At 38.8% G+C, this 27,411-nt stretch overlaps 1 protein-coding gene and 2 long non-coding RNA genes across 3 annotated transcripts in view; 2 read left to right on the top strand and 1 right to left on the bottom strand.

The window, feature by feature from the left end:
* Positions 1 to 27,319, top strand: part of CMC1 (C-X9-C motif containing 1) — a 48,072-nt gene extending 20,753 nt beyond the window's left edge. Inside the window, exons 3-4 of the mRNA XM_075493186.1 lie at positions 23,062 to 23,152; positions 24,469 to 27,319. Of these exons, the coding sequence (XP_075349301.1) occupies positions 23,062 to 23,152; positions 24,469 to 24,583 (206 nt within the window). The 3' untranslated portion in view covers positions 24,584 to 27,319. The remainder of the gene's footprint in view (positions 1 to 23,061; positions 23,153 to 24,468) is intronic.
* On the top strand, positions 2,616 to 11,988 carry LOC142405570 (uncharacterized). The gene is made up of 3 exons (XR_012774232.1): positions 2,616 to 2,753; positions 11,076 to 11,164; positions 11,825 to 11,988. It is a non-coding gene; the product is annotated as an uncharacterized LOC142405570 (long non-coding RNA).
* LOC142405572 (uncharacterized) lies at positions 5,613 to 10,228 on the bottom strand. Its single transcript, XR_012774234.1, has 3 exons — positions 9,997 to 10,228; positions 8,798 to 8,882; positions 5,613 to 5,777 (listed from the first exon to the last, which is right to left on the bottom strand). It is a non-coding gene; the product is annotated as an uncharacterized LOC142405572 (long non-coding RNA).
* Positions 27,320 to 27,411: the final 92 nt, after the last annotated feature.

A 27,411-nucleotide genomic window follows, 5' to 3' on the forward strand; every position in this document is an offset into this window, starting at 1 on the left:
CATGGTTTTGGATTATTGTAGTACATGGCAGTAATATCCATGACAAGAGCACTGACCAGGCTAACTGCTGAAGATTGAACAATAGGATTGCTTCTTTTGCAGCTTTTACGATGAGATACAAGTATTATATTGTGGTGTTAAGTTGGTGACCCAGTTTTAGGATGAAAACTGTTCTTTCAGACTGTGGATTGATAGTGTTTTAACATCTGCAGAATGGAAGTACTATAACTGGGTATAAAGAAAGGAGAAAACCAATTGTCTTTGTCTTTATTTCTTGGATCACTGGAAGTGTTAGACTTGCAATTAAGATCCAAATCCTCTTCATCAGTTGTTTCTACCCTTTAGTCATATCACTACTCCCTGACAAACTCCCCATCAAATCTGGATCATTGCTTGTCTCTTCTTGTGACTTCTGCACCTGGAAATTCCTTACCCAGTGATGAGAAAAGTGTCAAGTCTCTCTGACATCCTTTCTTAAAACTTGTTTCTTTCAGGAAGGATGCTAGCATTAATGTATATCCTGTGACTTTTGAAGAATTGAATCTGTCTGGGTTACATCTGGTGTTTAGCTCTTTTGAAGCTAAGATTGCCTTTTATGTGCTCTAATTATTTCCAGTTCTCCACTGGTAAACTCTATACTGTTAGGTTGAATAGCTGGTTCCACGTCTTAGGGTCCTGGTGAGGTCAGTTTGGTGCAAGTTGTAAAAACAGAGAAATACAAACTTGCCTGTAGCTACTGATCTTGAGGTATTTTGTGGTATTTAGATCAGTCTTTAGAGACTGTCTGTGAGGTGAGTGTCCATAGGGCAGCAGCCAGTGGATAGGGGAGACATAGCCAAGTTCTCCTCCCAACAAAAGGGGGAGGCTAGGGTAGTTGTTATTGCAGCTTCTTACCAAGACTAGGTTTGCATCTTTTCCTAGATGCAAAGATACAGTATTTGCTGATTCTCAGTTTTCCTTCCCAGTTGACATGTTTTGATTCTTCTGTGTCAATCATTCTTACTGCCAGCAATTGAGGGCATAGTTGGGATTCTGTAGGGTTTTTTGGTATCCATTCATTGATGGTGGTGATAACCTACAGATACCATAGCTTATGTATGAGAGTATTGCAATATTACATGACCCATATTATAGTTGCACATAGCAATGCATTGTTAAGGGCAGTGCATGTGCCTTATGGTAACTGTTAATTTAACTGCATGTCCTTAAAGATGTATTAAGTAGTTGCTTTGCAGTTTTGGATTATAAACCCCTCTTAGATACTACATTCAACAGTAACAGTTAGCACTTTGTGTAAATAAATCTAATACTTTTAAGAGGTCATGCTATATTCCCTTTGCATGTGTATAAATATTTATATTGTATATGAATTATGAATATTACCCTGGGGTTACTTTCACACAGAAAATAGGTTATTTTTCAAGTGTTGAAGTCAGAATGTGTTGTGTAGATACCATTAGGTTCAGTAGTGGAAAATAGAACTTAGTTTGGTCAAAAAGTAGCTACTGTGTATTCAGAAATACAATAAATAGTGAGGTTTCAGATAGCCTACAAGCAGTGTATTGACCTTGTAAAGAAAGTATGATATTCAGGGTAAGGTAATAGGGGAAAAATTCTGTCCACCATTTTTCGTTAGAAAACACACGAAGTTGGCACGTGTATTTGCCAAATAAAGTTGCTCATCCAAATCACAAAAATTGAAATGAAGTATTAATTCCAGTTGAGCTAAACAGGAATCAGAATAATAGTTGCAGGTTCATCTAATATGCTTTTATTTTATGAGGCAGTGCATTATCAGACTTGTAGTTTTGATCTCCATTATTTCCTGTAGACTGGAGAGCTATACCTGTTGTACATATCTTTGCATGGAATATTAGGAGTCAGCAGAGCCAATCAAAAAAAAGGGCTGGAAACACAGGCCTTGTCAGGCAATGCAAGTTAAAGTTGAAATAGTTTGGCAAACAAACACACGTCCAGCAAGATGTGGTGGTCTAAATGTTCTTGCTTTTTGGTGTTCTGGAAACATCAGAGTGTGTTTAATAAAATCTCAAATTTTCATCCTGTTTTGGGATGAAAACATTTTAAACTTCTTTTTCCATCTGGAACAGTAGTTCTAAAGATTGCTTAGCTTAAATTGAGTGAGTTGTCCCTCCTGCACTTATTCTTTGATACAGAAGTTAATGGATCCTGTAGTAACACCACTGACAATGCACAACTTTTTTTTTTTAAGTAGAAACAATGTTGTTTGTTGCTGAGTAGAACCACATTTGTGTACATTATTGTTCAGGTCCTTTTAATAATGGCAACAAAAAGTAATCCCCCTCTTTCCTACCCCCAAATTTAATTTTGTTGCTATTGTAATTGTTTTCCAACAGTTGTCTCTGTGGTGCTGCATAGAAAAGGAGTAGGGAGATCTGTGCTCTGAAGAGTGTTCTACTTACAGGTCTCATGCTTGAGAAGGGAGTAAAGGCTACAGCAATAAAAGGTCATAAAACACTTGTGTTCTATTGTCATCCCTCTGAATTTTATTTTTAACAGTTTATCACCCTCAAAAATCAGAAGAAAAGAACCTTGCAGAAAAGAGCGCCTGGAACAAGTGCTGCCTAAGATCAGGATAGATACCCTTACATGAAGTGTAAGCTTACGACAGAAGGTGAGAAGTATTTTGCATGAGGAATCAAGAGCTGCAGAGCTGGTCAGAGGATGTGAAAGGGAATGGACAAGGAATACTAGAGCTGTACAGATCATTGGAGGTATGGATGAGGCTTTATATTTATGATCAGGGAGCAAGAAAAACAATTAAGCTGCTGTATTCTAGATTTGAGAGGGATACTAGTAAAGGATTTGAATGGGATCATGTAAGGGATGGAAGGTAATCATTTTGATGGGATAATGAGTAGGAAAGGAACTTACATTAGGAATTTTGAAGAAGATATTGTAGCAGGGCAGTGGATGAAAATTTCCCTTGGATAGAGTGAACAGATTCTTCTCTTGATATCTACTGTATTGGGAACAAGTTGAAATAGTTGTAGGGAATTTTGAACTTCAATTATGGTATTAAGGGATCTGCCTTCTCACCTTTTTCCTATAATGAGTTTAAAGAATGGTTTCTTTAAGTCTGAGATGCCTTTTTTAACTTCTAATAGTCAAGTTCAGGATTTCCTTGTATGCATTTTATCACATACAATGTCTTATGTTTTATAGCCTTCTTTCTTCTTGTGATCCAGAATCTCTCAAGGAAGTATCTAGTCATTCTTCTTTTTCCCCCTCTTCCATATAAACTAAATATGCCCTCTGAGCCTCCAGATCAACAACATATTTTAAAGATATTTAAATAGTCCTTTTTGAAATACTAAATCATACGGTCTGCTTATGTGTGTAAAGTCATCATTACACTTGCATACCAGGCTTGATAAAGGTTTTGCTTTATTTCTTGGTGACAGAAATATCCTATACACTTTGCTGTAATGGGATGCTCATGAAGTTGGTGAAAAAGCACTGCAAAGGTGTGGCTTGAGATGTAATCGCACCTGTGGCTGTAGACTGTCAATCTAACATTTTAGAAGTCATTTTATGGAGACACAGCTTATGTTGGCAAAAAGGACTTCTGAATGCTATTGTTTAATATGTGGGAAATGTACAGGAAGTGTATAATGTGTAAGCATATAGGAGAGAGCTGACAGCAGGACTTCTTGATGCAATCTAGACTGGTCTTTAATAGCATTAGCTTCAATTCTGTAAAGAGATTGTCAAGCCTGAGTGCTCTAGAAAATTACCTCCGCATTGGAGGGCGTATTTGTCAAGCGTAAGAGGAATGCGGGGCTGGAACGGACTTTCAGAAGACACTTTGGGCCATCATCTTCTCTTGTGGCCATATCTGGTATGCCTGTGTTTGTCCTGTAATCTGGTTAACGTTGCAGCTTCTATAGACAGGCTGTTCCAATGCTTAGTTATTTTTTACTGTTCAAAGAACGTTTTTTGGTTTTCTAAGTTTTGGGATTTTTTTAATGTCTAAACTAACTTTTCTTTGTATATCAAGCCATTTATGTTCTCAGACATTGGGCGAATTCCTGGTAGTGATCTGAATAAAAGCAGCACCTTGAATGGAAGAAATAGGACAATCTGTTTTATCTAGAAAAAAGCAAAAAGGGGAAACAGAAAAGGGAAAATAAAAGGCTTGTTTGGAAAACCATTTCTACCTGAGTCCCTGGCATTGCTTAGGGAAGGCGTTGGGCCCTGAGATTCCAGAGCCATTTTCAGGAGCATGGCGAATTTAAAACAAAAAACCCCCCAAACCTTAATGTAACGATGTAAAAAATGACTTTTAAATTTACAGGGAGAACTAGTGCTTTCAGGTTGAAGAAAATTATACCAAGTAAGTAAGAGTGACCACAGTCTGCAACTTCTAATATTATACTTTGTTGCCCATTACTTTTTTTTCCTGCCTTTGGGGTGGTAATTTCTACAGTGAAGCTGACAGCCCAGTCAAAATAATTCATAAGGCTGATGATGAAAAGTACTCTTTATTTTTTCTGGTGCAAATAATCTTTGTCATTCCTCATCTGTCCTGATTTCCTCCTCTTGTTTCTTTGCTTTGTGTTTTCTGAGGGGTTTTTTCAATGCTCCTTCTTAATGTATATAAGCTCTCCAACTTACAGAGTGTGCTTTCTGTTCATTGTTTAAGAAGCGCAACAAAAGTATAGTGTAAATGTTGCTGAGGAAATTGAGCTCCTAAATATGGAAAACCTGTGTGTTACAGGTTTTGCACAAGCATTAATTTGTCCATGATACCCATCCTAGGTATGGCTATAGAATAGTACCCTGGAGAAGCTGGTGCCTGTCTTGTGTGCCATTCCGTTTCCTACCCCAACGATGCAGCTTGCACAAAGTTTGGGTGTGCAGGAAATGCCCCTTCCATATCTTTCCATATTACGGAGCATCTCAGTGAGGGAGGTGTTTGAAAGCAAAAGTCAACGCAGTTGAAGAAACATAGCATGTTGAGTGAGAGCCAGTACAGCAGGGCAAGCACACAAGACTGTGAGGGATTCAAATGGGCATATTCCTTCTGCCAGTGGGGAAGTTCAGGATAAAATTCTGCCAGGCCATAATGTTTACATTCTTATATTACTTTAAGGCGCTGTTACTCATTATTACCTTAATGTAGGCTTCAACACGTATCTGGTTAATGAACAGAAACTTACCATTGCTTTCCATAGAATATGAAAAGAAGAATATAAAAGAACGTATACTGTTTGGGGTTATATAACCAAAGATTTGATTACTAATTAATTAGTAATTAACTAATTCATCTTTAACAGGGTACTAAGAGAGCTCAGAGCTTCTGTGGTGTCTTCAATGACTTCTATCCAATGTCATATGTTTAAAATATTTTATATTACCTACCTAAAATATATTGTATTACCATAATGATGCTTCATTACTGTTGAGTAATAGCACTAATGGTTCTTCAGCTTTCTCTTTGTAATAGAGGTGTCCTCATCTTGTGCTTTTGAGAACTATTCCTGATTTAACTAGTTGGAAAATAAAAAGCATATACTTGTATAGGTGATGGAATTTTTTTATTTTATACATTTAAAACAGCTCGAGAAAGTTTTAAGTCTTTTGTGGGGAGTGAGAATGGTGTGGAAAATAATACTTTTGCTTCAGCAAGGCTGTTGTGTAAGTTCATTTTGATATGCTTCATCTGTTGAGTAACTATGAAACTTTAGCAGTTTTAAAACAGCATATTGTTTGGGGAATCTGTCCTCTTCACTCTGCTATGAAAATTTACATTTATTCATGTAAATACTAGTTACTGACTGTGCATAAACTTTTGAGAAGCATTTATTGTTGGGCGGAGAATACTTACATAAATTACAACCCCAAAATATAATTTTTGCACTTCTATGAAGGAAGATATCTAACAGAGTTGACAACTGTTGCTTTAGCTGCATTCTCCCAACAGACTAGTAATTCAGATGAATAGTTCTGGTCTCATCTTTTTCTCTTCTGCTCTTGCTATTTAAATATCAGTTCAGGAAAACATGGCATGTGATTAATTTTTTTTTTTTTTTCCTAAGTTAAATATGCTAGTTCCATTCTCTTCTAGATAACTACTTACATATTCAAATATGCATTTATGTACCTGAATTTAATTAGTGTCTCATTACTGCTATTGTTAATGAAAGGTAGGATACCATGTTGGATTTTTAAATGCAAAAATATATCATAGTCTCTGTGGAAAACTGCTGGATTGGCATAACTGCAGAATGAAGTTCTCTTCTAAGTGATAACTAGTTTTGCTTAGGAAACCGATGCAACATTTCACAGGCAATTCTATTAGTGCAACCTAACTCTGATCTCATGGTCTTACCCAGGGCTTGTAGTTCATAAAAGTATTTTCACTCTGAGGCATAAGCAGTGGTCTCAGTGCGGTGCTGTTTGTTCCAGACCTGACATTACTTATCTCCATTGCCCTAGTGTTTGAGTTGCGATGACCTGACTTACCTGAAAGCTAATTCAGCCGCTCTAATAAGGAGGAGAAAAAATCACCTCTGTGAGTGTTAAAAGTACTTAAAGGTAATTTAGTGTTTGCATTACCATATTTCAGGTCCACTGAGACGCATTTTATGTAAAGGGTAAATTGTAACAGTGACTATAATTGCTTTATGTGAAGCAGGTGGAATTCCCTAGTTTCTAATACAATATAGTCAGTGTCTTAAGTTTGATTACAAGGTTGGTATACTAAAGTTTAGGTTCTACCATGTGCTATGGGCATCCATATAAAGAGATACAGTAGTAACCAGTGTTTTGTGTGTCCAAACGCTAACTGATTGCACAGTAACTTTTTACTTGGGCAGGTTTTGTACTAACAGTTCTCCAGTGCTCAAGTCTCTAAGCCTTGGCTGAACTTGTGGCAAAAAGTCAGAATGATCATTTAAAGCTTGTTCTATTTCAAGCAATCAGAGGGGATGAATCTGAATAAGAAACAGTGTCTAGCCCTCTTCTTCTCCCTTCTGCAGTCTTTTAAAGCTCCTGTGGGGCAGCAGTTACTTCATACTGTTCTGCGACGTTCAGAGAGGAGACCCTTGTGAGTGGAGCACTAGCCTTGGAGATTTATGTTGGCTCCTTGAACTCCTCCTTTATGATTTTTTGTTAAGTCATGTAGGATGGGAGACATTTCATCCCAGTTCTAGTCATCTGAAAGTTATGTCTAGTCTAAACCAGTCATCCTGTTTAAATCTCTTAGATGGGACCGAACTGCATTTTGGAAGTACCTTGCGTGCACTCTCTCTCTCTCTCTCTCTTTTCAAGGCAACGAGGAGAGCAAAGTACTTTGAGAATCAGCTTTAGGTGAGACATGTAAATTTTAGGTGGCTAAAATTAGGTAACGTGAATTCTACTGGTAGTCATTTTTAGTCTCTGTTCACACATGTAAATGAGGATAAGACCATATATGAAAGAGAACTATCACGGTCAATGCATATGTGGCATTGCATTGGTATGCATAAAGCAAGGATGGCTATGCTATGAATTTTTGTTAGGTTATTTGATCTCCTGCAAAAGCCATGTAGAAACCCTTGGGCTTTGTGAGCATTTGCTAAGGATTCCTTTGAGCTGGTTCTTTCCTCCCTGTCTCAGGTTGCTTCCATATTGCATGGGATTCCCACTGATTTGTTAGTGCTTCCTCTAATGTTAAACATCAGTGTGTCTGCAGGTTCTGTGCGGATGTGGGCTGGCAGGATAGTAAGTGCCTTTCAGCTCCCACCGAGATTTGGTGGAAAGCAGGGGAAAGGCAGTTGATGCCTGCTACTTCATTACAAACAAATCTCAGCTGGACACTGGAGTTACCAATTTTAAAATTTGGGGAGAACACTTGGAATCGAACAAAGGTTTTTTATTTTTATGGCCCCAATTACTTCCTGTTTTTTTTCTTTCACCACTAGCAGCAGGCCTGGAGTCTAGCTGAAGACGGTAAGAATAAATGAAACTATTTTCCATAACTAATTTGACATCTTATTTCCTGATTCATCACTTTTTTTTTGTCCCCAAATACTTATGATATATAAGGCTGAAATAATAGTATGTGGGGGAGAACAGGCAAATAATCCCAACAGTATAAACTTAAATTCATAAATCTGAGACTTGCAACCAGCCTGCTGTACAAGAAAACAGATGCCATGCAATAAATTAATACTAAGCTGAATAATAAACAAGATGTATTGTTAGAGGTCTTTAATGCAAAGAAAGTGATTTCAGACTTTCATATGCTTGTTTTCTGTCTTTGTTTAAATGAGGCCCTTGCATGTGTTTTCTTTATTGTTCTCTTTTGCACACATTTGAGCTTTGTTGGGTTGAGAACTCAGTCTCTGGTTGGGGAGTGGTGATTAACTTACACTAAATAGGCAGCAGTAATGTGATTTGAGAATGAAAAGGATTCATTTCTTTTAAATGAGGGGAAAAAACCCAAGGTTGAAGGAAATAGTTTACATAATCTGTAAACTAGTTAAGGAGCTGAATATTTATGCAGGTTGAAATTGAAGCTTAGTTGCCCTCTAGGGGTTTTACATTAATACAGCATATGCTAGCTTTTGGGTGGTTTTTTTTCTTTCAGAATAAAGGTGAGAGAAGTCTTTGGAAAAACTTACATACTGACAAATCTGTGGTGGTGGAGGCATGTGTACATCTGCATTCAGTGAGTAAAGCTCATTTAATTCAGAACCCAGAAAATGGAGGAAAGATTTTTAGCCAGATTATATTCTTGTAATTTCAGTCTACCAGTGGAAAAGGTACTCACGGTCATCCAGTCATAGCACTGAGAGGTCCCAACCAGGAATGGTCCTTACGTAGAAGTCGGGATACACACCAAAGAGCTTTCAGTCCTAAGTAAACATGAAATACAAAAGGTTACATGGGGATGTAATGGTGCTGCTGAGAAGGCCACGGTAATGGCAGCATTAAGACCCTCAGTCAGTTTCTGTGTGTGTCCTGGCCACTGAATGCTGCTTTGAATTCTTAGCGTCCTCAGCTGCCACTGCAAATGTGCAGGGCTCTTCTGTCACATCTTCCCTTACAGCAGCTTGAGCCCTGTTTATGGATCCTGTGACTGAGCTTGTTAGAAATGGACTTTGTCTCCTTGTTTAGAAAGCAGTTGACAAAAACTGAGTAGTTCTTGTTTGTTTGGGTGGCATAGGATATTTCATAAGAAGTATCCTCATGCTATGGAAGAAGTGTGACTAAAATGGCTTCTAAACTAAAGCCACATATATATTTCTCCTTGTCTAAACTTTTAATGTCTCCTTTGCCAATGGTTTTGTAGCAGATGCATTGCTAATATTTGTTTGAAGAATTGCTAAATAAATTCTTTAAAGTGCAGTTGTTTTTCTAAATATGGAAACCACATGTATGTGATTATTTTTGCTGTTTCTTTCATAACAGTGTTGAGACTGTATTACTCTGAAATCTTTTTGCATCAGAAACAAGATACTTGGAGCAGGCAGAACAGATGCAGTTAAACAAGCACCTCCTGCCAAACTTGAGTACATGTGTGCATACAGCTTGAGGAACACAAGTGTAGTTGACTGTCAGAAGTTAGAGCGCTGTTCCCGAGGCTTCATTATACCAAACTAACTCTGGATTAGTGCCAATGAAGTCCATGGTGTTATACAGATTTTTATGCCATTTGCCCATTAAGCCTTACAGTGAAGAAGAGTTCCTCTTTTTGAGGGACTTTCATAGCTGACAAAGAGTTCCTGGTGCATTTTGTTTTGCTTCGTGGATTTGTCAAAGGCTTGTTTGTGAATCCTCTGTCTACAAGTATTTCATTTTACTGTCTTCAAAATTACAACCTTTGCTATGGAGAAATGACCACATACCTTAATTTCTCTATATAATCAGGTTTATTAATAGAACCCCTTATACACGTAGAATTCTTTGGCCTGGTACTCTTTGGCTCCAACAGCCAGTAGTGTCACAGAAGCATCTGCTTGGTTGTACCTGCTGTATGCTTGGGCATGACATCACGGCTTCAGCCTGGTGCTTCCTTGTCAAAACAAATGACTTTGTCAACAGAACTCTTATGTCATCAGTTTTCCCTTCTCCTGCTCCCTGGTGCCTGATGTCCATGCCCAGTCTGCCTGGGCGGTAAATGATTCCTGGAAGCTCTGTTATCGGACCAAAAGACGTGGTAGGTTAGAGGGGAGGGTGGGTTGGTTGTTTTGGGGATTTTTTTCCTTCCTTCCATGATCAGTTTCCCTCCGTGACTAGAAGCACCTGAACTGATTGCTGTCTTTATGCAAACTTTTGGTCCAGAATGGAACCACTCTGTAAGTACGGCTGTAGTAAGCTGCCGTTCTTGCATTGTTCTGAATGGCACTGGCCTCATCTGTTCAGTTTAATGTCTCTGAAGAGTTTGAAGAAAGCGTGTATTACTAGCTCAAGGGAGGGTTTGTGGCCTGGGGGAGTTCCTGATCAAGGGGAGAATTGTAATCACCCTGTTCCTGCAGAGCAGCATGCAGTGCTCACAGCTCATGGAGAGTTTTCCAGGACCTGAACAAAATACTGAATTGTAGTGCTTTGTCGTTTGAAAAAGCTTTTGTGCAACAGTTTCAAAGACACAGGAAGAGTGTGGCTGGATTATTTGCTGTCTCGTATTCAGGCCTTTTTAGCTCTCTGGTTATCACAGTTGTTTAGTTAAAACAAGTAGTGATTTACAGAAGACGGAAAATAAATGTTACACAGTTACTACCAAATTTCCAGATCTTGCTAAGCTTTGGTAGTGTCCTTTCTTGTCACATCGTTAAAACTCATCTCTTCAAAAGCATGAAATGAATAGGGAAGTCCGAAATTCTGACTGCCTACATAGTCAATGATGCACTCTTTTGAAAAAGTAATTGCACATATTTTATCACGCTGTGGCCACCATTGCGAAGTGTCAAGTTACTCTTCAGTATACAGTTCAGAATATAGGCACAGCACAAGTTGTTTGGGGTCGTTTTTTTTTTTTTTTTTTTCTGAAAAATTACACTTCTGGTTCTGTCATCCTTACAAACACTGAGTAATACCTCATTCAGCAGGCATTCCTCCCGCACCTCCACACCGGCATATGCTGAAGGCTAGTAATTTCTGAAAAAAGAGAGAGACTAAACATATACTGCAAACCAAGGTAAGTACATGGCAGCCTGTTTTGGAGATGTTAGAATGATGGTTGGGAAGGAATATAGGATGAATTGTGACCTGGAAGGGAAAGTCACTTCCTCTTCTTTTAGAAGAGCATAAGTGTATTAATCTTTAGTATTGTATCCTTGTTGGAGTGCCCAGAAGGCCTGAAATTTTGACCCTATTCTGCACGCCCCATCCCACCCCCACCCTCCAGCTGGAACCCTGAAATACATTTCACTTTTGCTTAGAGGATATTTTGTTCCATTCAGAGGAGGGAGAAAGAATAGTAATAATAATAATGATAATAGTAATTAGTAATAATACCTTCTGTATTGGAACTTTGAGTCAAAATCATACTTTTGGAAATACAGTAAATTGAACTTAGGGGGAAGAAATATCCTTGAAGCAACATGCTGTAAATTAGAGCTGGTGTCATGGTGGAATAGCAGTGCGATTGCTTCTTCAAGAGTTCCCTAAATGACCTGCTCTATCTCCACCGTGTGGTAGAAGGACATTACTGCTATTTCTGCCACTCAGTGAATCTCTTGTCTTTCATAAATTTTTTTTTTTTTTAACTTTGGAGTTCAGCTAAGGAGTCAGTCACTGTGGGACAGAGGGAGGGGGATGTTGTTTCTTTTAATCATCTGTTATGCTAACTTCTCAGCTGTCCCTGAGCGGCTCAGCAGCTCCCGAAGGAGGTGGGAGGATAAGCAGCAGCGAGGCTGCTCTGCGTAGCTCAAGTTGGATGCACTTGTTTATATAGAAGGAGGCAGTGACAGACAGTAGCCATGGGGGAACTTGCGTTTGTTCCAGTTCTGCCTCTTCCAGCGCCTGGTATGGTAATGCTTCATGTCAGGGATACTTACTGCAGGGTGGGAGGAAAATTAGATCAAGTCAGTCTTAAAGGAAGCAGTTGTTTAAAACCAGTGCAGTTTAACTAGGTGGCTGTGCTCGTTGGGTGTGTTTTACCTGGAACCTTATATAGAATGCAGTGCTTGTACTTGACAAGAACATTCCTAAAGCAAGTATCCTTAGTTAACAAATCATGATTTACCCAAGTAAACTGTTTAAAAGCAATGTGTTTACTTTGCTTAAAAGGATTTTTTTTTTTTTGTAATTTCAATGGGAAGAAAAGAAGGTCTGCTTTTCTTGACAAATCTGCCTGAATAGCCCAGCAGATTGTCATCTTTGAGCACTTAAATCTGCCTTGCCTGACAAAGTGCAGTCACTGCAAAGCCTTATACAGAATAGTTGTGCCTTTGCTATTTCTCCCCTGTCTTCTGAGGACATAACCCTCTTCTTCATACTGCTGTGGTCTGTGTATCTTGCTTAGTCAGGGGCAGGAAGACTTGTCTCTCAGTTCTTAAATAGTTAGGCTGCTGGAACTTTGTAAATGTGACAGTGTACTATATTTCTGTGTGTTTGGGGTAAAATACACACACGTGTGTGTATGTGTGTATACACATGTATAGATACATGTGTATACACGCGCATACAAAAAATGCTGACAAATCTGGAAATCCAGGATGGGAGATCAGATCAGGTCAAGCTTGTGCCCACTACACTAAGGCTATCTAAAGCTAACAAGTAGATATTTCTCTGCATCATCTGTGCCAAAGCTCCATTTGCTGTTGAAGTCCAAGTTCTGTAGAAATTCTAGTGACTAAAGGCATATTACCAATCAATTGTGACTACCACAGCATTTCATCAGCATTCAGCAATAGTGGAGAAAGTACTATCTGACATTTTAAGGTGCATTTTAAAATGGTGGTTTTTAAGGTGTTTTTTAAAAATCTTCTTTTCTGGCTCTGTGATTACTTAGGAAAACATTTTCCCTAGTCAAGTTTAATGTGTGCATTCAGAATTCTTATCAAACTTAAAACTAACTTTAATCTTTCCACCCCTCGTACCCCAGAAGTAATTTTGATCAGATCTCATGTGTGTAGTACTAATACAAAAAGGTAGAATGAGGAGAGCCGACCTGTCTTTGTCCAAGTGGCAGAACTAAGAGCGGCTAAAAATACCATGAGATTGCATGTGTATGTTTTTTTCAGAATTCTGTTTTTTAACTCTAATTACTTTAATCTGGCGTATTTTTGTTATCTGTTTTAAGTATTTGTCTATTTTTTTGTTAGTTGTACTGATTGGGCTGGCTTGAATTACTGTGTTTGGCTGCGTTCCTCAGTCGTCTTTTTTTTTTTTTTTAAACAAAACTGTTTTTCTTAAACTTGCTGCTTTCCAGTGTCATTTACTGTCTCTTAGTGTTCATTATGAAATTAGGAAGAAAAGGTCCAACAATCTGCTGTAGACAAATGTGGGTTAATTTGGGCAGACAGAATTACTTCCCTGCTGTTGCTTGGGGTTTCTGGATATACCTCTGACAAACATTCACAATTCTCAGTCCAAATGGGAGCAAATTTTAGACTGCAGAGCATGTATAATGAGTCCGGTGAGAGCAGTTCCCCCAGCGTGAGCCTCCGCATCGTATGGGAATGGGACTCAGTCTTCATTGTCCATGGCTTTCTTGGATTTATTTGTCATTCCTTGATGCTAGTTTCTTAAAATCTTCTTTTTTTCCAGAAATTCAGTCTTTAATGATTGTTGGGTTTGAAAACAACAGAAACCCTGTTAATGTTTCTGTAACAAAAAGTAGATCAACAGCTGAGCAATGACTTCTGTTTTGAATTAAATGATGATGGAGAATCCCTACATGCCTTACATGTGTTTTCAGAATTGGTGTGGTATTGTGGTTTCTAAAAAACCCACCAACAACACAAACAAAAAAACCAATAATTTTTTGATAACTTTTGAAACAGAAAGTTTAAATAAGCCATTGATTTCCTATATTCATTTCAAAAGCCCCTTCTAAGCCTTAATTTCAGAAGAGAAATGCTCTTGGCAGATGTGAGCAGTAGACCAAAACCAGAAACTTGTAATATCTATGCATTTAAGAGATGAAAACTTTGAAGACTGTTGCTTCTAAGTGAAGGTAGATGGCATTTACAGAGCAAGTATAACTGGATTGGTCTGAAAAAAAACTCAAACCAACAAGCCCAACAAAAACCAACCCCCAAACATTTTTGATCTGTGCAGACTGCCTTTCCTGCCTACTGCTTTGGCCTATTCTACATCCAGCCGAGGGGTACTTTGAGGCCAATTAATTTTTGCAGCAGGATTTTGAAAACTTGCTAATGAAAAAGGCATCCATGGTATGACACAAATAACCACAATTGCAATAGTTGGGACTTCAGCAGGACTTAAGCAAGCCGGGGCAGATAGATGTTGAAGGAATTCAGGCTAGTATATGCCTTTTTGGTATTGGGAGTGGTTTTTTTCCTCTTTCTTCTGCCTCTTCTCTTGGAGGCTTGTCAGTTTAGACCCACTGTGCAAGTGATCATAAGGGTTTTGAAAGGCATGTGAGAACTTTATGGTTCAAGGTGTAAGCCAAGCTTACAGTTGATAGGGATTAGGGAGAAACTTCACTTGAGAAAACGTTTTTCCATAACGTAGACTTTCTGGCACTCTTTTCTGAAGCAGCTATTACTGGCTTCTGACAAAGATGGTACACAGGACAAATGGGCCCTTTGTCTGATTCAGTATGTTATTTTTTCATCTCTAATTGTAAATGTCCCCTAAAGCATAGTTTTCAGATTTGTTTCTAGGATATTGGTAACACGTATTCTTTACCCCAAGGCAATGTGTTGCGAGAAACAGTTTCTAGTTTTTTTGGGAAATATTCTTCCTCTGCAGATGCACAGTTGTGCTATCTGCCTTCCTGACAGTTCTCTCCTGCTGTACGTTCACCTCTCAATCACAAGACAGGTGACTTTTCAGCATTTCATACTGGAGTGCAAGAGATGCTGTAGTCTACTGGAGGAATCTCTGTTTGCATTGTATACTTTAAGAAAAAGCTGGTTTTCCGTGCTGAGAGTGCTCTGGAAAAGATTGGGCAGGAGGAGAGATATTTAACATGGGGAATGTGCCTTCCCTAAAATCTCTGGATTCCTGGAATCGTCTCTCCTCCCCAGTCCTGTGCTGTATGCTACTACATATTGATCATCTGCCCCAGGACAGATGCCCTCAGCAATATGTTGGAGTTAAAGCTGAAATGGAGCAGCCTTTTGGGGGGGGTGGTGATGGGCAGGAAAATGGAAAGTATATGATTATTTTTATGTTACAGCAGATGAATATTTGTGGAGACAAAGTATTTGATCTGATAACAGAGGTTCACTTGAAAGAATCAAGGTTATTTTATGTCAATTTTCTCTTTGCCCTATATAAGATGCATTTAATTATTTCATGCTATCTCCCTCTATTCAAATTAATCTGTCTTATATATATTGTTGCTCAAATTAGAATAATTCTTTAATCAGCTGTGTTATGCATGCCATAGTAGACTAGAATAGGAAAGCTACTCCTGGCATACTGACGATGCATGTATTTTATTTGTTATTGTAATTTAAAAGTAAAATCAGAAATATTGATTTCTACTTGACTGGAGAGATGATTTAGTTTGAATATCAGACTGATCTTAATCAGGTGAGAATTAATTGAGTTGGAGGTATTAGATATTCAGTGATGTTAACTGAACCATGATCAATCTACAGAGAAGCTTTCTTTTGTACTGTGTTGGAAATATCAAATAGCTCGTACTCTACAATATAAAACAATCTTTTCATGTTCATCCTACTACTTCCTTTGGCTCATTAAATGCACCAGTAATCTGTTCTGTGCATACTGAGTAATCTTCAAAGTAACAAGCTAATAAACCACAATTTAATACAAAATTAAAAGGATAATAACTTTGCCATAAAATGTTGCTGGTGATGTTTTGTATCATTTTAATGTTTTTGTACACATTTTACAAACATAGATTTTAAAATCTTGTCCTTGTTTACATTTTAAAGGGAACTGTTTCCTCCTCCTTCTACCATTGCCCCCCAAATCCACATTGTTACTTGGACATCTTTTCTCCACCCAGTGGTAGAGCTCAAGGAATGACCCAAACGTTGAACAAAACTTTTCCTTTTTTGTGTAAAGAAAAAAACCTACCCCAGGAATAGAACATAAGCCTGGTCTGGATCATGATACAAGCTTTTTTTTATTTTAAGAGTGTGATAGCAGTATCATAAGTGTTGAGAAAATATAAATGGTGAGATAACACCTCTGTAGGACTTTCTCTTAAGTAGTAAAATTGTAAAGTCTTTAAATAAACTAGAGCCAGACCTGAGAGGATCAATTTATCTTGATAATGGGGAATATTTCATTTATTTTGTGTACAAGAACACCTGCAAAATAGATATATAATTATGATTGATAAAACTACAGTTCTAATATTACGTGAATTCCCAACACTTTGCAATATGAGTCAATAGGAAAGGACCAAGTTTTGTTACAATCTGAATCTGCAAAAAATGAACTTTCAGAAATAGCCGACATGCTACACACAGTTCATACACTGAAAATAAGAATGATGATCCCTTGGCATTGATACATCAACACAGGTTCCATGCAGCTGGTTGTCTGGAGATAAGTCCCAAACACTTTTTGTTCTTCGCTTGCTTTGCACATGGAGAGACTTTCATGTTTGCTCAAAGAAATAATTAAGTATCTAATATTTTTAAATATTTAAAGTAAAAAAAAAAATTTTTTTTAAAATCCCCTACAAATATAATCTGCTTGTTGGTTGTTCCCCTTCATTAAATCACAAAAAAATAAAAACTTCCTGATGATTTTTAATGCTTGGGGCAGGGAGTTATTGTTTTTTCCATAAAGTCTTTCCTGTATGTATATGTTAGTGAAACTTTTGCAGTCTGACACACAGATTCTGCCATTTCGTTTTGAATGCAGCACAGTGAAGAGACCAGCCTACCTCTTTTTGGGGGGAGGAGGGGTGTTATAGGCTACATAAAGAACAATTGCATCTTAAATATGGTGTTTTGTTTTTGTTGTCCAGTGTTTGTAGGTCTGCAGGCACTGAGATTAAGAATGTTAAATTTAACCTTGTCTGGTTTAATGGTGTGGAAGAAAATCATTACCTTTATGCAGCAGAGCTGTGGCTCTGTGTTATGCCAGATCTTGGTTTGTCCCTTTGAGTCAAAATCCTACAAGTTTTTTATTTTCATCGTAGAGGAGCAAATATTTCTTTAACCTATGAATATGTTCCAAGGTAAAAATGGGCAGTACCCTGGCTTTTTATTTCCCTCTTTTTTTTTTTTTTTTTTTTTAATTAAGTGTATGTACCAGGACATCTGTTGGTGGACCCCCACCAGCTGTGCTGTAACTAACTTTCTGGTAATGTATCTGATCTTAGAAAGTTTGAAAATCAACACTTCAATGTGCTGATTATTGCATATGCCTCTCTGACTGCTTGGATAGACAGGGAAATAATTTATTTCACAAATCTGGGATAAGTGAACTGTTACCCAGTTTCACTTCGGTTTCCATCTGCTTCCCATATTATCTTGTAGTAAAGTTATAAAACAGAGTTGGGGGAAAAGCTATTAAAAATACTGAAGAAAAACATTCTTCTTAGATACAGATTATTTTACAGCAAAGATTTATGTGGACTGTAAAGATCTTTGTAAACAAAGTTCTTTACTGTGTCAACCTTCTAGCTAATTATCAAAGAAACCTTAATAAAAAGGTGCTCTGTAACTTAAAGCAGTTCCTAATCAACCATCAAATATACTCAATAATAGTCAGACATTCAAAAATAATTCTTGATACTTCCAACATTATTTGTATAATTCTGTATCTGAACAGAATTATACAAAGACTCGGAATAGAATTTTTATAAAAAATAAAAACATGCATGTCCAGACAGCTTTAGAAATAATTTTAGAAGTCTCTTAAAAGCTCTTTCTTCCGTTGTTCTGCGACCTTACACGTGCTACGATCTACAAAAGCAGCTGGTTTTCCCCTCGTTCTCCGTGTCCTGCTTTCTCAGGTAGGTAAGTTGAGAGAGGGAGACCCAGTGAAATACTGCTCTTGGATCCTGGGCAGTCGGAGATCTGGAGGTGCCGGGGACCAAACTCAGCAGGTTCCCCGAGGTACTCGGGGCCCAAGGTGCTCCCTGCTGAGGAGTCAGGCCGTGGAAGGGCTCATCACTGACCTCGGCCACAAAGCCCTCATGTCTGTCCCTGAAAATCGTAGGAGCTAAGCGGCCTTCCCATCACAGGCAGATGACCTCTGTATGCTAGCGTGCTGTAGTTAGCAGGTGAGAACTGGCAAAACTGAATGGCTCTGTATTCAAATACGGTTATTCAGCTTTTGTTCAGTCGAAAGCAGACCTTCCTCTTGGCAAACATACTGTTTGGCTTTATATACTTGGTTGATTTAGAGAAGGTACTAAATTGTAAGCTTGCTTTAGCAGTTAAAATCTCTCTACGTGGCTGTAATGGCCAAAAAGTAATGAGACTTAATTCTCAGAACTGTGCCCAAAACTTCTTTTGGATTTGCCTTACAGCAGAAGCACAAAGCTTTCTTCCTGAGAGAGAGGAAGAAGATGAAATCTGGCCTGGAATCAGTGATGAACTGTTCAGTGATCCGTACCCTCGAGAAGAGTTCTTTGCTCAGGGTGCGTCCCCTCAGACACAGCCTATGGCACGGAGAGGAGCCAGTGGGGCTAGCCTATGTCACATATGATGTCATGAACCATAACTGCTGCAGGTGAAAGAGGGGTCCGTAGCCAGTTTCCGTGGTAACTGGTAGGCACCTGCAGCTCTTTGACGCAGTACTGGGATCTGTCCTTATCTGTGCATAGAGCATTCGGCGATGGACATATGTAGCTGTCCTGGCAAAGCCTCATCAGGGTTCGTTTTGTGGAGGGCAAGCTTTTTGTCCCTTTCTAACAAGGCATTTTCACTCCTGTTGTGTTGAGCTCCGACCCTCATTTTATTGAGCTTGTATTTGTAGATATTGGGGATAACCTTTATTGTTTGTTTGAAACATTTCTTCCTGTTTTGTTACAGTCTGCACTGAATTTGCAGACTCGCCCAAATTTGCACCTAGTTTCACTGCTGCCTGAGGTTCTGTTTTGGTAGCTTGCTGCTTGCAAGGAGAAAGAAAACATTATATGAGCTTGTAAAGTCATGGAAAGCCATTTGCTAAAGTCATGAAGATTGGATGATGCACAAGATTTCTAAAAGATCAATTCTGCTCTGAAAGAGCAATTGTTCTTTGTATCATGTGCAGTATCAGGAAGCAGGTTCATTTGAGTGTGAGACCGGGTTTCCTCACATTCTGATTACCGCTGGTAGCTGTTAAAGTGTTAAACTACAATGGGTTTGTAATCAGATCCTGTGTATCCGCTCCTTTTGTGCTATCTTGCTGCGCACCCTGAAGCTTTGGTTTACAATGCAGATATTGCTTGAGTCAGGAATGAGTGGTGATTGTCAAGATTACAGAGATGGAGATTAATTCTTGGTTTGAGATTATATCTGGAACTATTGTGCACTACTTGTGAGATTATTCTCCAAACCAGTAGTTTTAACACTCGTTGTGCTGCTCAACATTGAGATGTTTTGTTTCATGAAAGAGTTGTGAGCAAGACAGAGCATAATTAAAAATAAAGCAACATTCTCCAGGCTCCTGTAAGGTTTCTGGTAAACGTTTATAACTAAACCTATCTTGCACCATGATCCTTAGGTGACTGCCAAAGGGATTTTAGAGGAGAGAGGGATAATAAAATTTTGTGTGCTGATATGAGGATACCCAATGTGCTTTACCCTGCTTCTTTTTCCCTTCTGTTGTTAAGCGTCAGCAACGTTAAGGCTAGATAGCTGGAAGCAGTTTTATCACTTTGCAACAGTGCCTGGCCATGTACTGCAAGCGGGGCCTTCTGAAGCCAGGGAATGCTTGCGATGGCAGTTCAGGTTTTGTTCACTGGGACATCACGCCTTGCACCAATCAAGACCGGTGAGCTAACAAGTGAGAGGGACCTCCTGTTGTCTTCAGTGGTTTTTTTACTTCACAGTTTCCAGAAGGAATGATTGCTACAAAAAAACCACCAGCACAGCACTTAAGGAAGTGCCTGTAGAGAGTAGAAATCAAACTGGTCACTAGACAAACCATAAGCTTTCACAGGCTTCTGATGTTTTTCCCAGAAAAAACAAAGGACATTTTTAGAAATGTGGTAATAGGTATGATTTTTCTGACATGCTGATCTAGGGGCATTCAGTTTAAACAGTCCAGGAAACAAGAGAAGAAACATCAGATTCCCCTTGAAAAGCCAAAGAAACATTTTGGTAATCTAATAGCACACTTCTTGTATTGTTCTGAGCTTACACTGCTTCAGAATAGCTTAAACTTCAGCTATTCTGAAGTATCCTCAAAGTTGTGCTTGTATATTTGGATGATTTTAGGTCTAAGCTAAGACACATACCAAACAAGACTGTAGAAATGAGTATGGTTGTTAGTAGATACCTTTGAGCACAGGTTACAGTGTCTTCCCAACTAGTACTTAACTGGTTAATTCAAAACCGCTTTTTGCGTACTTTCCTCTGGTACATTTTCAAGCGGCGTACGGGGATGTTACCAGCGTCTAACATTAGGTGCTGTGCTGAAGCACGTTTTAAGTGTTCATCAGTAATATGTTCAAAGTAGATAAGATGTCAGTTCTTTGCAAAGTTTTGCAAAGATGTATCTAAGTTTGGCAGTGTAAGGACACTTCAGACTGTCATCAACACTTTCAGCAAACAACTTTTTTTGTAAGTTATTTTATCAAAAGCCTAATTAATATAGCCATGGGCAAGCAGATTAGCCTCACCTAGGGGTTGCTCGCAGCTGTTGGATCACTTTCTCCTTAAAGTCTTGTTAGTAGTGTCCAGGATACTAGAAGGTGGATTTCGTTCCACTGAGGTCCGCGACTGCTGAATGCCCATTTCAGTGGGCGTCTGCTGTGAGCAAAGGGTAGGATTCCATCTTGCTGCTTTTATAGGCACAAATGTCTGTTTTCTTGTTTATTTAAGTTTTGCTGTAATGGCAGTTACATCATCGTACAGCATCAAGAGTTACTTAGTAGGCAAATCTGAAACTTCAGCTAAATGTCTCGAAAACCTACAAGGACAGGTACAGGACTACGCTACAGTTGGTGTCTGTAGTGCCCGTATTTTCACGTGGTCAATAACTTGCAGGTGTTTGAGGTGCCTTTTTGATTCCCAGCATGACTTCAGAAGGTGTATCTATACAGTAAGCTTAAAGAGTGGAAGTGATACAAGAATTGCTACTTCCATAATATTACATATCTGATCACTGTGTACAAAAAGTGGAAGATTCTGGTGCCAGTACATGAAGTACAAGATTTTGGACAAAACAGAGTAAGAGCAATGCATTGAGCATATATATATATATATAGACATATGATATTCAATGTGCATATACTGAAGGTACATAAACATACTCAATGTACATAGACATTGAGTGTAGATAATGTGACTTACCCTTTGTATGATGTAGCATCATTAAGTTTTGATGTTACTGGATTAGCTGTAGGTTTTGCTAAAGATGTTCAAGAATGTAATAATTTCTGTATGCCCTAAATTTGTTGGATATTAAATCATTCCCAGGAAAGGCTCCGAAGAGGAGAAATGGAGGGAACTCTGGAAGGGGACACAGTAGATTTGACTTTGTACTTGACCTGGCTACTGGTTGATCTTGGACATTTGGCTTTCTCTCTCTCTCTCTTTTCCACCTGTTAAATGCAGATGATTACTGACTCAGACCCCTTATAACAAAACAGGTTGAAATCTCCTGATGGGAATAACAGCTAATTCTTACCTAGTTTATTATTTACTGAAACATCTATACAGGGTGCTGGTAACAATGAGACATAATTTTAGTTACTCCTAGATAAAAACCACACCCTTAACCATTACTTTGCTTCCCCTGCAGCCCCCAAAGCCATTTCTTTTTCAGTATCTCACGGACTTGTTTTTAAGTCTCGAGACCCTTAAGACTGACTGGGTACTTCCACTTCATTGAGCAAACGGATGCAAGATCATTTCTCTTGGGAAGAGACAGATCATTGTCTCTCCTCCCTTTTATATTCCTTTGTTCTTAAATGCCAGGGATCATGATCCCAGAAATGTAGATGATCATCAGTATTTTTGTAGGCAATGCTCTCTACTAGCCATTTGGACTTTGAAGAAACTCCGTACTGGGGAACAGCTACAGGCCACTACACAACGCAGAGAAGATACAGAGAAGACAGCAGTCCTTCTTGGAGCACTGTAGTGCCATGGAGTACAACCTGGCACTCCCAGCTGATAAACTACTGGCTTTCTCCTTGCACTCCCAGGAGGGATTTTTGGAAATGCCAGGAAAGAACCATGACCTCACAGTTTCTTATCTCCTGTCCCAAGGGAACCTTCACAGATGGTGATTGCCAGTGGCATTTCTTTGAGACAGTAGTTGCTGTCAATAGTACTGCCCTCTTAATTTGTAGATACAAACGTCCTTCAGTAATTTCAAAAGCTTTCATTGTAGAGGAAACGCTAACAACCCTGGCCTACCTAATTTTTCGTGCTTCCTTTTGTTTTGCTGTGATAGCCCCAAGTAGTCGGTATGAAAAGCAGGTGCAAGAATCATGGATTTGCTGCAAGAATAACTTCAGAAATTTTTTGGTATTAGCAACAGCAGTATGTGTGTGAACGTGTTTTATGATATGAGGGGAGAATCCCAATTAATGTCTTGTTGCTAAACAAGTGACAAAGACCTTACAAACAGAATGAGACTCCAGGCCAACTATGGTTATATATATTAATAATAATAAAAAATCAGATCTGGTCTGTGGGGTTTTTTATGTGGAATAGTATATACATAGGAGTATATTTTTACCAATTGTCATTCTTCTAACTTTTAATTTAGTTTGTGGGTTTTGTTTTCTTTTTTTTCCCCCAGCATTTACTAAATGCTGTCAAGAAACTGGTCTTCTTATGGTGGTGAAGTGTCGACAAGAGAACACAGCACTGAAAGATTGTCTGGTTGGCTAGTAAGTCCCTCATGAGTTTTTGTTCTTTTTTTGCCGCATGGCCTATACTAATCTAGAAATGAGTAGAAATCTTAAATCTTCTAAAAAGGGTTTTGCAAGGTTAGTGACTTTGATGTATTTTCTAGAAAATTGCGTCTTTGCTTTAGAAAAAAACATGCTGGTCCAGGTCCTACCTGCCAAGATTTTATTTCCTTAATAGAGCTGTCTTATGGCTATAAAGACTCTCTTCTTGATTTAAATGGTGACAGATCTAGATTTGCAGCCCAGACCACATGTAGCCCTGTGTTCACTATGCTGAATTACATATGTGGGGAATGGGGGTGAGCAGCAGAAGCACCTTCATACTCTGTTAGTGAGACAGGATAAGTTTGTTTTGATTTTGCTTCTTGAACTGTTTTTTTAAGATTTAGTCTTTGTCCTGAAAGTGTCCTGCTGTTGTGAACAGCAAGAGCAGCAGCAATGGGAAGTTGTTAGATAGTCAAGAGGGCAACTAGATGCCATGGTGGATTGAAACATCTCTTTTGGAAGTCCTAATTTATCCCCAGTGCCATCAGGCTGAAGTGTTAGATTCTTGAATTTCCCAGGGTGAGGGTTGGGGATTGTTTTGAGTTTGACTGGGGGGAGAAGGGGGTTGGTTTGTTTTTTGGTGGAATTTGTGTCCTACCCTGTTAAACCAGAGATTAAGATTAATGCCTTTAAACTAGTGCTATTTATTTGCTATATAAACTAGTTATTCTCAGGTATTTGGGAACTGATGAAAAAACATGTGCAACCAGGCAAGAGTTCAAGCCTAACTGCAGTGAGAACTTGCTGCACACTACTGAAAAAAATGCTTAGTGCTTGAATAATTATACTTAAAATCAAAATTAGGAGAAAAATGAATTGAATTTAACGATCAAGAACCTACATGTTTACTGTTCAAGATATACACTTGAACCTGTTCCCAGTAGTTGCTTGAGTTTGTAAATATAAGTGTACTCCAGCAGATTGCCATGCTGCAAATAACTGCAAATAACAATTTAGCTGAACTGAAATACCAAAGGTCTTTCCCTTTTTCTACCTTTCCTCTCATGGCTTCACTGTAGAGGCTTGAAAAGGACTGTGCCTCATGAGAGAATGCAGACCAACTCAGTATTTAGAGTTTATGAAGGTAACTTTAACTGCTTACGTACTTTATAAAAAAAGGTATTTTATTATTGAAGGCAGGCAAATTTTCCTTGGGTGTGAAAGGAAAATCAGTTATGAGTGTTATTCATGCAATATCTGTTCCATATTCCAAGATGAAAAACAGTATTATGTATTTGTCTGTCTTGTAGCTATTCTGATCCGTTATTCTATGAGGAATGCAAAACAGAATATTTGAAGCAAAGAGAAGAATACAGAGCAACTGGAATTAAGAAAAAAAGACAAAAGCTTACTTCAAATGTGTAGTTAAAACTTAAAATGAACTTTTCAAATTTTATATCCAACTTTGATTTGACTTGATGTAAACAGACTTAAATCATCTGTACCCCTCTGTGTTGAATTTAACCACAATACACCAAATGAGATGAATGGAGAATAAAATAATCTCTGAACTTAAAAGTAATTTTTTTCCCCTGTAATTAGAGATATAAAGCATGCTGTCACAGTTTGCAAGAGAAGTTGCAAAGGTCTGTTCCTCTGTCTAGACTTGAGATTTTGAAAGCCCTTTACAAATGGCCTTTTGGAATTTAAAGCTTGTGTCTAGTTATGTATGGCAGGCTACATAAAAACTTAAGGGTGAATAATTTAAGTTGTATTAACTGATCACAAATTGGGTATACATTAAAATGGGTCTGTTTGTCATCTGAAGGTGAGGGTGTATGGAGGTGCTCTTGATGGTCTTACTAGAAGAGAAGGGTGGCAAATGCAGAAGAGAAGAGCTTCTTGGACCAATTTGATTTATCCTTTTCATGAAAACATTGAGTCATAGGAGAGCCTGATAATACTTTTTGCCTACACTGTGACTCGTTTTTAAGTCTACGTTGTCAGAAGAGATGGATGCCCCATGCCCGTGTGTGGCCCAGACTGACCGTTTTGACTCCAGAAGAAAAAGTCATCCGATCGAGACCTTCCCTGAGAACGGGAGAAGGCACGCTGAAGGCAAAATCATTGAGAGCAGTATCCTCCCCTGCTTTCCGCTTTCAGAATGAAGATGATTGTATAAGCTTTCACGCTTCAGGAGGGAGCAAGTGACCACACTTGCAAAATTAGTATGGGTGGAGGTGAGTGAACAACTAAACTAGGTATGTAAGATGCAGGTCACTTCTAAGTGTTCACTAAGTGTAGGCAAGCCCCTGTTATAAAAAGGGACAAACAAAGGATCTTTTGTAGACTGAGACTTGAAGCAGCTTAATTGTAGAACTCTCAAATGCATAAATGGCTTCACTAGAGATAGTCTGTAAAACTATTTTGGGGGATCTTTTGAAGCATTTTGAAAGAAAAAAATTCTTTACAAGGAAAGGCTGCACTTAGAAAACTTGGTAGCTTTAATGCCCTGATTTAATAAAAAAAAAAGTTTTGCCTGAGTAAGTAGTAGGATTTGTTACTTTTCCATCAGAACATGCAAAACTTGACTTATTTTGATACTGTTTCACCACAAAACCAGTACTGCTTTAAAGCTATTCAAGTCGGAAATTCAAATCAGACTTTAAGACACATGTATGTGAAGTACTTACTTAAGTTAACGTTGCAGGTTAGTCCTTGCCTTTATTCTGTGCCTTTTACTGGAATAATCAATAGTCATGTTGCTTCTGCTATTACACAGCAGATTGGCTGGAGGATTAGGGAACGCTTGTGAATGAAAAACTGAAGAGAGGTGTAGCATTCTGCCTTGTTAGGCAACCTTAAGGGGCACTCAGCTCTAAAACTAACCACCGTAAAATAGCTTCTGTGGAATAAAGTTTCCTACATCTGTACTTGCTCTTGGCTCCTCAGTTCAAGCATTTTGGAAAACAAAAATACTCCAAATCAGTTAGTGGAAAATTAGTTGTTCCCCTGTATGTATCAAGGTAGATGGTGAAATGTTTTTTAAGGACATCAACTGTTCTGCCACGTTTTCAGCCTCTGGAAAGCGAGCCTGGGTGGTTGTAATTTTTGTCAAAAGCACTTCCAAAGAGGATTGGGGCTGGGGTGAGCACTCTCCTAGAGGCAAGTGCTGTGTGCTGCCAGTGGTACGTGCCTGCACCCAAGGCTCGCCTGGGTCTTACTCGGGTTCGCACCGCAGCTGGCGAAGACAGACAACAGCACCAGCAATGGGTTTCTCCTTTTCTGGCTTAGCAGAAAGTATGTTCAGCAGGTGAGGGCGAACCCCAGTGCACTGACTAGTACTGCTGGGAAGGAATTAATGCCTGTAGTGGAACAAAGCCCGGTTTAACCTGCAGGTGTTAGTAACCCCCACCATTCTATACATGCTTTAGGTGAAGGACTGTAATAACTCACTTCTGCACCAATAACCAGGCTCTGCTGTCAAGCCTGAAATGTACTGAAATTGCACGTACTGAATTATGCTGTCAACCATTCATTTCTCTTTACCTACACTGTTGTCTGTGCAAAGAAGAACTGGGTTATTGCAGCTCCTCCCTTGTTTACCGTTGCACTTAGAGCTGGGCTTTGCCCATGGCTCTGGCATCAACTTCCTCTGTAATACACCCATGGCCTTAATGTGATGTTTCCTAGTTTTGAATTCTTGATTTCACACCTTTCGCTTTCTTAATGTCTTGTGCAGTATCCTGTATTTTAATTGCATTTACGTCTTTTATTTAAAGTTTAAATGAAAGAATGAGTACTATGAAGTGGCAAACTCATACTAGTAAATAGCTTTGGTTTTGGTTTTGTCTCAGCTGCAACCTCTCCTTCCTACTCAGGTTAACAGGAAGCAGCCCTAGATTCTAATCAGTGTAAGAAGACAGCAGTAGTATTGACAAAGCCTTCAGCTGTGCTTCAGCAGCGAACTGGAAGCTTTTTCGCTATGTGTTGAGTATTTTTAAAAAAGCACTTCTGTTTTGTCAGAAGTTACTCATGAATGATGAGAGGGTATAAATAGCTCTGGAAGCCTCGCTGACTTCCCCCCTCAGCCCCTCCACCTCCCAACAAAACCAAACATGTAGCTGCCTGCGCTTACTGAGAGCAGCCAGCTATTGGTGATTAGGAAGGGAGCTGCAGTACTTCACCTAGCCCTCTCCATCTAAACCAGGGATTGCAACTCTAATTAATGGTCCCTACATGTTTCTTCATAT

This window comes from Mycteria americana, chromosome 2 (genome assembly GCF_035582795.1).
Source record: "Mycteria americana isolate JAX WOST 10 ecotype Jacksonville Zoo and Gardens chromosome 2, USCA_MyAme_1.0, whole genome shotgun sequence".
NCBI lineage: Eukaryota > Metazoa > Chordata > Aves > Ciconiiformes > Ciconiidae > Mycteria > Mycteria americana.